We start from the raw sequence: 13,265 nt of genomic DNA, 5'->3' as shown, positions 1-13,265 counted from the left end.
ATGTATTTCAGAGATTTATGGGATCACATCTGTAGTATGTAATCTAGAACAAATCTAGCTGTTCAAGATGAGGTAACACACTGACATTCAAATTGCTCCTTTCTTGGGCGTTACAACGCTGGCCAGCTGCTTAAAATCTGTATTTACTAAAGAGGATGACATGCTCAAAGGGCTGAAATCAGTTTCAATAAATATCTGATGCAAAATACAAATTAGAACAGAAAAGTACAACGTAAGGGGCAGTAATAAATATTTGAAATGTAGGATGATCTGCCAGGGTTGCAGACTTTTGCATAGTTTGTGCCAAAGTTTCAAAGAAAGATCTGTAAAAGGTTCTGTAAGCTGTACATAACTACAGGGCACACACCCATGCATCCTCCTCTTGTCTGATTTCCTGGTGACTACACTTTGTTTGGGAATATTTGACAGCGCTTGTTTGGTGCAGAGAACATTGATGAGAGGCTGGGGTGAGGTGTGGGAGGGCTGGGAGTGCCTGCCTCTTTCTCCAGGCTCTTAGAGCCATCTGAGCCAGCTGCATACTGGCAGCTCACCACCCTGCATCTACAATCCCAGCGCTGCTGGAAAGGACGTCAGTCTTCCCTGGGAAAATTATATCACCCATAGGATTTAAACATGATTTTTCTCCTTGGATTCTGTTTTTGTGTTTCCACTTCCCTGGGAGATAACAGGGCTGAAATGACTGACAACAACTTAATAGAGTTTTCATTAGTAAATGGCATAGAGGGAAAAGTGAGTACTCCATGCTTTGCTATTTCTTATATTAACTTTTATCATGAGAATTAAAGACATGTTATGATAAGTGCACCTTTATTAATATGCATCATTTAATGTGACTAAACAAAATAAAAAAAAATCACAAACCAAAGACCCTCTGATCAATTTGGATACTCTTAATTGATTTTGACTCATTGATCAGCTATGGCTGACTTTTCTCAATTACTTTTGATCGCTCAAATAAATAATTCCGTGTGTGCTGCAAAACCAGATGCAATTCAGTTTAATTATACAGTAGATTTTCATAAATTGTTATATTTATCATTTAAAAATCATTTTTTGGATTGATATTTTTAGCTGGTCACAAGTGTGGAACAATACTGTTAGATTTTAACTGACGATGAATTGCTTGTTTTCAATTGCTTATACCAAGATCAATTGCACATCACTATATTTACTAAAGGCAAATCCACTTTTCACTGCAAGTGCACTTGGAAGTGCAGTCGCTTTAGATCTGAGGGGAAGATCTGAAATGAGGGGAAGCTCTGCTGATTTTATAATCCAAACATGTACAAGCTGTGTTTTTATTTTCCTTGCATGTCCCCCCTCAGATCTACAGCCACTGCACTTCCAAGTGCACTTGCTGTGCACTTGTAGTGCAAAGTGGATTTGCCTTTAGTAAATAAACCCCTATGTGTATGACCAGCGGTAAAGCTTACAGTTTATTACCTGGCCAACCAATAATAAAAAATGTAAGGAGTTGAAATTCAAACTTTTGTTGTAAGGTGTTCTGCAATGGATCAGAGCTGTGTTAGCTACTCATCAAATGACTTTGTTTCCTAAGGTGATATTTTTTGATGATAACTATTTGGAGGTGATGTTGGAATTGGTCATTGCACAGACTTGTATGTGCTTAGGTAACAGTCATGATTCATTAGAAGGAAGGAATGAATGCAGAATAATGTATTCTTTGCTGTGTGCTTTGTTGGTGTTTTACTTAGAACAAGAGCTTTCACTGCAATGTATGGGGGCAAACTTACATCCAATGTACTTACATACTGGGAACCTACTATGCAAATAGTAGTAGTGGTTATCAAATATGTCTGCAATTAAATTGTTTTTGAATTCCTTAACATATTCTTTACTTGCTAACTAGCACTAGGAAGATACCTGCTGGGACGTGAAATGTAGGCTACTATGAGCCACATGGACGTGATCCACTATTGTGTCTGGTATCAGACTCCAGAAACGAATTCATTGCAATTATTTTTCCTTTATTAAATGTATCCTATTTTATATTATGGACATCTTTTACGATACAACACTTATGCCTTGTACACACGTTTGGGCATTCCAACAACAAAATCCGTCTGAATTTTTCAGACGGATTTTGTCCTAAACTGGTGTTGCATACACACGGTCGGACAAAGTTGTCGGAAAATCTGATTGTTCGGAACGTGATGACGTTAGTTTATTATGACGGGACTATGTTGAGGCTAGTAGCCAATAGCTTTGGTCTCATAATTTAATCTGAGCATGCGTGGCTCTTTGTCTGATCGAAATTGGATTTTGTTGGCAGAAAATTTGAGATCCTGTGCTCAAATTTTTTCAGTCGGAAAACACACACACACACACACACGCTTTCCGCTCTAATTCATCACAAAGGTGTTCTATCAGGTTGAGGTCAGGACTCTGTGCAGGTCAGTCAAGTTACTCCACCCCAAACTCACTTATCCATGTCTTTGCCTTGCTTTGTGCACTGGTGCACAGTCATGTTGGAACAGGGAGGGCCACCCCAAACTGTTCCCATAAAGTTGGGAGCATGAAATTGTCCAAAATGTCTTGGTATGCTGACTCATTAAGAGTTCCCTTCATTGGAACTAAGGGGCCAAGCCCAACCCCTGAAAAACAACCATGTACCATAATACCCCCTCCACCAAATTATTTGGACCAGTGCACAAAGGAAGGTCCATAAAGACATAGACATGAGAGTCCCGACATGCACCCGATAGAACTCCTTTGGGATGAATTAGAGTGGAGACTGAGAGCCAGACCTTTTCGTCCACATCAGTGCCTGACCTCACAAATGCACTCTGGAGGAATGGTCAAACATTCCCATAGACACACTCCTAAACCTTGTGGACAGTCTTCCCAGAAGAGTTGAAACTGTTTTAGATGCAAAGGGTGGGCCAACTCAATATTGAACCCTACGGACTAAAACTGGGATGCCATTAAAATGCATGTGTGTGTAAAGGCAGGTGTCCCAATACCTTTGGTAATATTATTATTATTATTCACGATTTATATAGCGCCAACAGTTTACGCAGCGCTTTACAATGTAAAGGGGGGACAGCACAATTACAGTACAGTTTCATACAGAAGGGAGAGGAGGGCCCTGCTCATAGAGCTTACATTCTAAAGAGAGGGGGTGGTGGTACAAAAAGTAATAGATGCAGAGAATGATTTGATGAGGGGTTGCTCTGGGACAGTTGTTAAGTGGGTGTGGGGTAGGCTTCCCTGAATTAGAGAGTTTTCAGGGATCTACTAAAGGTGAACAGGATATACCGGGACAGGGAGTTCCAAAGGATGGGAGAGGCTCTGGATAAGTCCTGAAGGCGAGCATGGGAGGAAGTAACAAGGGAGCTAGAGAGCAGGAGGTCCTGGGAGGAGCGGAGGGGACGATTTGGGTGTGCGTGTGTGTGTGTGTGTGTGCGTGCGCGTGTGTGTATATATCTATCTATCTAGATATCTATATTATTCTTTCCACTGAATCCAGCCAATTCACTGCAGGTTGAATGCTATATTTTGCCTTAGGCTGGTGTGCACCATTTCAGTGCGTGGTGAGCTCTACCCTATATCTGTTTCAAAACATCTAATATATGCTTCATTCAATTACAGCAGTTAATCATCAAGGGAAATGTAGTTTGGTCTATATGCAGTGGGATGTCACCCTGACCCCCTAGGCAACGTAAATGGAATATATAGAACTGAATGGTGCAGAGGAGTGACATATCCTACCTCTATCTCCTTTCCAGGCTCCCTGTGCAGTTTCAATTACAGAAAGGAAGTCTAAAAGTAAACAATTTCTGATTTCTGCATTGATCTCCCTTTAGAAACTGATAACAATGTTCTCTGAGTCCTGTGTCAAATGTGAACCCTGTTTGTAAAATAAATGCGTTAAGAGTAGATAATATAGAGGCCTCATTAACACGGGCATAGTCAAGCATACACCCGTGCAGGGGGGAGCAGGTTTGCCTGCAGAGGATGCACAGGATTTCCTTTCATCCCAGTGCAGTCCCATTTATGTCAGTTGGTACTCACAGTGCTTAAATGGACACAGCTTCTGCTCCGAAACTGACATCAATGTGGATGTCCATGCCAGTGCTTGTCCCGAAATATACACAGTTGGCATTCGGGGACACGCACCCATGGGTGTTAGGCTGGCCATACATTATACAATTTTCTTTATATTTACCTTCAACTATGTAGTATGAGGGCCTGGCTGATTGCATACAAATTGAAAGTGTTTAGGCTGGACGTCATATTATATGGTTTTGGTAAATCGAATGCAAAACTGTACAGGAAAATTGCATAACGTATGACCAACCTCAGATTGGGAGCAGCGGCTGTGTCTATGTAGACATTGTGTAACCACTGACATCAATGGGACTGCCTGCAAAGGGATGTATGGAAAACCTGTACCTCCCTCCCTGTGAGGGAAAAGATGGCCCTGGCAAGATTGTACACTTAAGTATACCTGCATGAACGAGCCCCTATATTATGCATTTAAAAATGTAAAAAATAAAATAACATATATTAAAAACCATTACAGTATCTCTGTAGAATGTCACTTCTCCCCTCAGGGAACCGGAAACTGTGTGTTTACACACACAGATCCCAGTTCTCTGTGTGCCCTGAGCGATCGCAGGAGCTAGGCGGTGATTGCAATTGGGGCATTCACATCGGCTCCATGGGCGAGCAGGGGGCGCGTGCGCCCCTAGTGGTCACAGTGCAAAGCAATGTTACATAACATTGTTTCGCCCAGACGTGTCATTCTGCCGCAGTACAACCGCAGCAACTGGTCAGCAAGTGGTTAATGACTGCCAAGAAACTAGTTTCTTTAAAAACAGGAGGTCAGCTTCCATACATCTATCTCTTCCCCTACACAATCCCCTCCCCCCTTCAGTTAGAACATACACTAGGGAACACAATTAACCCCTTGATCCCCCCCTAGTGTTAATTCCTTCCCTGCCAGTGACATTTTTACAGTAATCAGTGCATTTTTATAGCACTAATCGCTCTAAAAATGCCAATGGTCCCAAAAATGTGTCAAAATTGTCCGATGTGTTCGCCATAATGTCACAGTCCCGATAAAAATCGCAGATCGCCACCATTACTAGTAAAAAAAAATAATAATAAAAATGCCATAAAACAAACCCCTTATTTTTTTTTTACCAAAAATATGTACAAGAATACATATCAGCCTAAACTGAGGGAAAAAAATAGTTTTTTTATATAGTTTTGGGGATATTTATTATAGCAAAGAGTAAAAAATATTGCGTTTTTTACAAAATTGGCGCTCTTTTTTTGTTTAGAGTGCAAAAAATAAAAACCGCAGAGGTGATCAAATACCACCAAAAGAAATCTATATTTGTGGGAAAAAAAAGGACATCAATGTTTTTGGGTGCAACGTAGCATGTAAAGCGACGCAGCGCTGAATCACGAAAAGTGCGCTGGTCAGGAAGGGGGTAACATTTTCTGGGGTTGAAGCGGTTAAAAAGCTCAGCTCTGAAAAAATCAATAGTCTTTTAATAAACAGACACTCACCTGTCCAGGGATCCAGCATTGTCCTCACCCAGACTGGCTCTTAACTATGGGCAGCCTGCTGTGACTCCTTCCAGCTTCACCCAGCTGCCCACTGCAGATGCGTGAATTGTGCTTTGTGGATGGCCCCGCAGCCAGAAGATTGTGGGGGCAGAGAGGGGGAAGATAACTTCCACTAGGATTGTCTAGGTCAGGAGTCTCCAAACTTTTCAAACCAAGGGCCAGTTTATTATCCTTCAGACTTTTAAGAGGGCCGGATTGTGGCCAGCGGGGGGCAGAAAATGTCCTGAGCCCAGCATCAGTAAGAATAAATATGGCCTCAAGGTTGGTGGTCACTCACAGTAGGCTGAGTAGAAGTGCCCCTATTAGTAAGAGGAATGGTATCCCATCATTGGTATCAGTGGAAGAAACAGTGCCCTATTGTTGGTGTCAGTGGGAGGAATAGTGCCCCAAGGGCCAGATAAAGGCTAGCAAAAGGCCACATCTGGAGACCCCTGGTCTAGTTTACCCAAAGGTAAGTGGGAAAGGGTACCTATTAAACTATGTACCCGATTCCCGAAAAAAACAAAAAAAAAAATATATAAATTCCAAATATGGCAAATATGGCAGTGGAGGGGAGGAGGAGGAAAAGCAGAACTTCCCCGTTTGGGTGAATGTCTGCTTTAAGTCCTTTTTCATCACTGATTTAAGAAAGCTATGCAGATTAATAATTGTGGCCTCGCTTTGTTGATTTTTGCAGATGGCCATATTTAGTCAATCACTTGGGAGACTTTGTTTACTTTTAAGGGTGGGACTCTGGGGAGGTCATTTAGTGGGAGTCAGTGACAGGATCGGCCATGTCTGTTGGTCAGTAGTACATCCTTCCTTTTGATTGATGTGGATCTGCATTAGTGGACAATATGATTGATGATGGATGTCCAGCATTGTACTTTTTTTAGGGCCTTTTTTCCTATTAACTAAAAGAAGTAAAAAAATTGTTTCTTTTTTCTTGTTTGTGTGAATGAGTAGGGGCACTCCTTGCTCATTCACATGAGGGACCACTACCTGGTTCCACGTTACTGTTAATGAGTGCTTCCAGATTCTAATAAACCCCTGCCCGCAGGTCCCCACAACCTTTGATCCAGAGAAGAGGCCCTTGTCCTTATTAAAATGGAAACTGGGTGCTTTGCCAAGGGGGTCACACATGTTAAGGGTATAAAGCCTGGTATGGTTTTGGGGGGGGGGGAAGCTCCACCCCAATCTTTCCTGGTGTGTTAAACTTCATGATTTGATAAGGATCAGGTATTGATTTTTTTTTTTTTGTGACACCACTCTTTTTCCTTGCACCTTAAATTTCATTGCAGACCCAAAAGGTTTGATACGTAATTTGAGGGACCCTATGCATTTTTTTAGGTGGGATCCTCCTTGACATCAGTACTAGACCCTCATTGACGGTAAGGGTCTGGTATGTATTTTTAGAGGGAACCCCACTCTTCTTTTTGTATAGGGTCCACCATTAACATCTACTGTATATCACACTCTCATCTAGGATAAAGTTCTGGTATAGATGAAGGGAATCTCTGACTATTTGTTAACAAACAGAAGTAAAGTAGCTAATGCTGTCATTTGGCAGCAACGTTTTTCTTTGTCAGTTTTGTTGTGGTAGGTTGTATACACCATACAGATTCCCAACTTGATCAAATATGTCCATGTCGATATTTGGTCAGTTACGTCAGCTATCCCTCCCTCATCCTTTTTTTATTTCAGTTGTCAGCAGGGAATGCCTGGCTGACAGCTGAATGGGCAAAATGTCATGTTTGTTAGGAAGCTGGCAGCCATGCCTTCCCAGGTGCTCTGTGGAAGCTGTCATATTTAGTAGCAGTAGTAATATTGTTACTGTGGGAGCTGCCATTTTTATTTTTTTGTCACTAAAAATCTTTATCAGGGTTATGCACAGAATACAGGTCAAGCACAACAGAATACATTGAGTAAATATTGAAGCTAAATATTGAATATTGAAGCTAAATATTGAGGCGTGGCAAACGGCAACCGCCCTATTAGTTTGGCCATTTGATGAAACTTAAAACAGCCAAAATTCAGACCAACATGGGTTCCGTCCAACCCCAAGGTCCATCCCTGGTGGTGAATTTCCTTCCAGAGGGTTGGCATGTAAAGAAATGTATCCACTTTATTGCGTGAATCTATTCAACAGATATTTCTTATCCTTAGTAATAAAAAGTTCATAATGTTATTGGCCCGTGTTAGTCTCTGAAACAGTACACATTCTAGAGATTTACTAAATAGTTTTTTCTTTAATTTGCATTGACATAAGCTTTAAATTTGGTAAAGGTAGTACCTACTTAATATATTGTGGCATGTCCTGGTGCATTTTAGGGAGGAGCACAGTGATTTTGGCTAAATTGATTTTACTGTGTGATTACAGTTTTGCCTTCTTCGAAATTTCAGCAAAAGGTAAATGACATTTCGGCAAATTGGCATCTACTTTTACCAAACATGCTATTTAGGAAAAATCTGTTTGGAAAATAAATTCTGCCTTCAATTTTTATCTGCAAGCCCTTTGACTTCCTGAAAGCCAGCCCTAGTAACCAATTAGTGAATGGCATGCACCCACAACAAAAAATGAGCATTTCAGCAACATGGTTTAGTAGTGTCAAAACTGACACTGGTGACATTTAATTAATTTAACCACTTCAGCCCTGGACCGTTTTGATGGCCAAAGACCAGACCACTTTTTGCGATTCGGCACTGCGTCGCTTTAACTGATAATTGCGCGATCATGCGACCTGGCTCCCAAACAAAATTGATGTCCTTTTTTTCCCACAAATAGAGCTTTCTTTTGGTGGTATTTGATCACCCCTGCGGTTTTTATTTTTTGCGCTATAAACAAAAATAGAGCGACAATTTTGAAAAAAACACATTATTTTTTTACTTTTTGTTATAATAAATATCCCCCAAAAATATATAAAAAAACATTTTTTTCCCTCAGTTTAGGCCGATACATATTCTTCTACATATTTTTGGTAAAAAAAAAAAAATCGCAATAAGCGATTATTGATTGGTTTACGCAAAAGTTATAGCGTTTACAAAATAGGGGATAGTTTTATGGCATTTTTATTAATAATTTTTTATTACTAGTAATGGTGGCGATCAGCGATTTTTATTGTGACTGCGACATTATGGCGGACACATCGAACATTTTTGACAAATTTTTGACACATTTTTGGGACCATTGTCATTTATACAGCAATCACTGCTATACAAATGCAGTGATTCCTGTGTAAATGACACTGGCAGTGAAGGGGTTAACCAGTGGGTGGCAGTGTAGGGGTTAAGTGTTCCTAGGGGTGTGTTACTAACTGTTGGGGGCTTAACCTTCTGTTAGTGAACACTGATCTCTGCCCCAATCACATGGAGCAGAGATCAGCGTCACTTGTTGCTAGGCAGAACGGGGAGATGCTGTTTACAACGGCATCTCCCAGTTCAGCCGCCCCGCGAGACGATCGCGGGTATGCCCGCGGCGATTGAGTCCGCGGGACCCGCGACCGGACTCACGGGGGTCCCGACCAGCACGTGAGCGCGCCGCCGGCGGCACACGCGCGATGGCAGGGCGGCATTTAAGATTGGACGTACCTGTACGCCAATATGCCTGCCCGTGCCATTCTGCCGACGTACATTGGCGTGCGCTGGTCAGGAAAAGGTTAATAGTGTCAATAAATTATAATGACCTAAATCTAGTCCTGTAAACAAAGAGCAATGACTTGACAAAACATAAACAAAAAAATGGCAGTCCTTATTTATTTTTATTTATTAAAATGTTTAACCCACGCAGTCTTACCTGAAGGTCTCGATTCGCAAAAACAAAAGAACATTGACATTAAAAGACCTTAGGAAAACCAACAAACCAGCATAGCAAGATAGAGAATAAAAGCCAGGGAGTCTGTCCATCACACCCCAATTAAAAATTAGGTGACTCCTGATAATTATGTGTAGAAAAAATACTTTTCCTTAATTGGTACATGTTCCCCAATTAGAGCTCCCCATGTTCCCCATGGCAGTGTCTGGCTACCCATACCTTTCTGTGACAATACCTTGTTTATTAGCTCTAAAAAGGTCAGAACTGAGTAATAGAATTTGCTCCCTTAGACTCCCTGCAAAGTTTGTAAAACTTCATAGAGGATTAGCAAAACAGTTTGCTAAGTGAATAGCGATTCACCCATCCCTAATAATAACCATAAAGTGCCTAAAATCAATATTCTTTTTATATTATTTATTTTCTACGTTTTGGCTAGAGTGGGGAAATGCTGAAACCCCTGTCAGGTTTTTATTGTGATCTGTGCCCCTGCTGAGGAGATTGACTCCTGTATTTATCTGGTGACCACGGTCAATGCAAGTGATGAGAAATGAGAATCCAAAATTTTACAGCTTTCATTGGAACAGGAATAGAAATACAGCTGCATCACTTTTGAGAGATTTCTTCTAACTTCCTGGCATTGGAAATTAATGGAAATCTCACACAGGCAGGAATAAAAATCTAATGGAGCTTTAAAGCTTAAGTCAAGGGAAAACCAAAAACAAAAAAACACGTGGATTACCCATCTGCATGTTTTACAAGTGGTGGCTGGTGTTTTTTTTGGGGGGGATGTGGAAAACAACCACCCCCTACCCCAGCTGTTTGCCTGTCGGTCCGGCACTTACCCTATCTAGGTAGGTAGCGGGTGGCAGGCAGCGTGCAGCAGCTCCATGTCCTCTCCTCCACCGGTGGCTTCCAGCATGCGCCTGTCCTTTCAGCCAATCGGGTGATGGGTATCAAAACCCACTTCCCGATTGGCCGGGAGGAGGATCAGTGTTACAATAGCAAATATTCATTTGCTGTTGTAACACACTGTAATGGAGAAGGATCTGGGTGTTTTGGTAGATCATAAGCTCAATAATAGCATGCACTGCCAAGCTGTGGTTTCCAAAGTGAGCAAAGTACTTTCTTGTATTAAGAGAGGTATGGACTCCAGAAAGGGAGAGTAAGAACTGCCCATTAATTTCAATGGGCAGGGGTGGTGTAGGAGCACTGTAAACAGCACTCCCACACCGCCCCATAGATGCTGATTGCAGGACTTTTTTCCCATCCTGCAAGCACACCACCCCAGTGTGAAAGCATTCGGGTTTTCACACTGGGGAGGCATGAGAGACGCTTTTCTAGCACTATTTTTAGCGCTTAAACACCTAAAAAAATGGCTCAGTGTGAAAAGGGTCTAAGAGCCGGTTCACACAGGGGCAAAACGACTTCCAACGTGACTTTTGGAGGCAACTTGGACACGACTTGAGTATGAATAACAGGGCGACTTGGAGTGACTTCAACACGACTTGGGGCGACTTACAACACGACTTTAAGTTACCCCAGGCCAGGCGACTTTGGCCGTGGCCAATCAGAGAATAATGAGCTCTCAAGGGGGAACTCCACGTCCTTAGGTCTGGTATGGATTTTAAGGGGAATCCCCTACGCTGAAAAAACGGCATGGGGGTCCCCCCAAAGTCCATACCAGACCCTTATCCGAGCACGCAGCCTGGCCTGTCAGAAAGGAGGTGGGGACGAGCGATCGCCCCCCGAACCGTACCAGGCCGCGTGCCCTCAACATGGGGGGGTTGGTGCTCTGGGGAAGGGGGGCGTCCTGTGGCCCCCCCACCCCAAAGCACCTTGTCCCTATGTTGATGAGGACAAGGGCCTCTTCCCGACAACCCTGGCTGTTGGTTGTCAGGGTCTGTGGGCAGGGGGCTTATCGGAATCCGGTAGCCCCCTTTAATAAGGGGGCCCCCAGATTGCAGCACCCCACCCTATATGAATGAGTAAGGGGCATGCTGGAACTGTGACGTCATAAAGGGGCGGGATCATCATGTGGCATCACCCGGTGATGACGACATATACCTATATAAGACGCCGCACACGTCGCACAAGCCAGTACAGTGGAAGAGAGTGCGTGTCAACATCGGGAGAAGAGAGAAGAGGGAAGAAGGAAGAAGAAAGAAGAACGGCAGAGACCGGGCTCCTCCGCTAGTAAAAGAGCTCCAAGAAGACAGCGGAGGAGCCCGGGAGAAGACGCGGGAGATGACGCCGGAGAGCGGGAGAAGAGGCCAGACATTGGGAGAAGAGGCCGAACAGAGCGGAGAAGTCGGATGAGGACCCCCGACATCGGAAGAAGACCACCGGAGCTGATTAATAAATTACTTTAAAAACTTGTGTTGTGTTTTTTATTGACACTTTTTCCCCAGATGAATGGGTAGGGGTACGATGTACCCTTTACTCATTCACATAGGGTGGGGAGCCGGGATCTGGGGGCCCCCTTATTAAAGGGGGCTCCCGGATTCCGATAAGCCCCCCGCCCACAGACCCCAACAACCAATGGCCAGGGTTGTCGGGAAGAGGCCCTTGTCCTCATCAACATGGGGACAAGGTGCTTTGGGGTGGGGGGGGGCCGCAGGGCGCCCCCCTTCCCCAGAGCACCAACCCCCCCATGTTGAGGGCACGTGGCCTGGTATGGTTCGGGGGGGCGCTCGCTCGCTTCCTGACTGGCCAGGCTGCATGCTCGGATAAGGGTCTGGTATGGACTTTGGGGGACCCCCACGCCGTTTTTTTGGCATAGGGGGTTCCCTTTAAAATCCATACCAGACCTAAGGGCCTGGTATGCTCCCGGAGGGGGAACCCATGCCGGTTTTTTATTTAAAATTTGGCATGGAGTTTCCTCTCGAGAGCTGATTATTCTGTGAGAGGCGACATTGTCGCCTCAATATAGATGGAGATCCAACTTGGAGGCGACTTGCATTGAAATCAATGGGTACCAGTCGCCTAGAAGACAGATAGAAGTAGTACAGGAACATTTTCTGAAGTCGGAGCGACTTCAGTAGTGTGTATTAAGACTGCTCTCATTCACTTACATTGATTTTTACATGTAGTGCAACTTGAGGTGACTAGGGGCGACCTACAGTTGGATCCTGAGTTGCCCCTGTGTGAATGGGCTCTTAAAGCATGTTATGGCTTTAAACACACTTGAAATCTTGACCTCAATATACACAAAAAAAAAAGACCTGAAAGCTATATGCATATATAATAGGCATATATAAAACACACAAATCAATGCAGCTGTAATCAATAATACACGACTACTTTATTTTTTAACTGAAAACAGTGTAATTACCTTGAACAGCAGAGCAGATGTGTGAGAGGAAGAAGCAATAGAAGGGGCCAATCACTTTATGTTTATGTTTTATGACAAGAAGCATGATGATATGAGAAGAAAGCAAACTGACAGAGAAATTAGCTCATCACTGTGCTGCTTCTACTTTCACTGTCCAGTGACAGGCTGGAGCGGGTCCAGGCCAACCTGGGCTCAGAGGAAGAGGGTCAAATGATTCTGGCTATCAGACTGAGGACATCTATTGGAATATAAAAAGTACTGTGAAAACTGTTGTAGCTTATTATTGCAGCTAAAGTTGGTTTTGTTATTTTATCTTTTTATAGGATATTCTTGTTTATCTTGTTTTTGGCTGGAGATCAGCTTCAAATATTGCGGGAGGTGGAGACCTTTTGGAAACTCAAAATATCCCCACTATTTGAAACTTACTGTACATAAATACTAAACTGGAAGCTCAGGAAACTGAAGAAATGAGCAATTGTTTACAAAATGGAAAAGATCCAAGTCTCAAGGCTTACTACAGAG

At 43.1% G+C, this 13,265-nt stretch overlaps 1 protein-coding gene across 1 annotated transcript in view; it reads left to right on the top strand.

Moving 5' to 3' along the window:
* Positions 1-457: 457 nt before the first annotated feature.
* Positions 458-13,265, top strand: part of ITIH5 (inter-alpha-trypsin inhibitor heavy chain 5) — a 119,334-nt gene continuing 106,526 nt past the window's right edge. The window contains exon 1 of the mRNA XM_077470637.1: positions 458-750. Coding sequence (XP_077326763.1) covers positions 634-750 — 117 coding nt within the window. The 5' untranslated portion in view covers positions 458-633. The remainder of the gene's footprint in view (positions 751-13,265) is intronic.

This window comes from Lithobates pipiens, unplaced genomic scaffold (assembly GCF_037356315.1).
Source record: "Lithobates pipiens isolate NorthernLeopardFrog02 unplaced genomic scaffold, aLitPip1_a1.2 Scaffold_8, whole genome shotgun sequence".
Lineage (NCBI taxonomy): Eukaryota > Metazoa > Chordata > Amphibia > Anura > Ranidae > Lithobates > Lithobates pipiens.
This window is presented reverse-complemented; position numbering and strand designations above follow the sequence as displayed.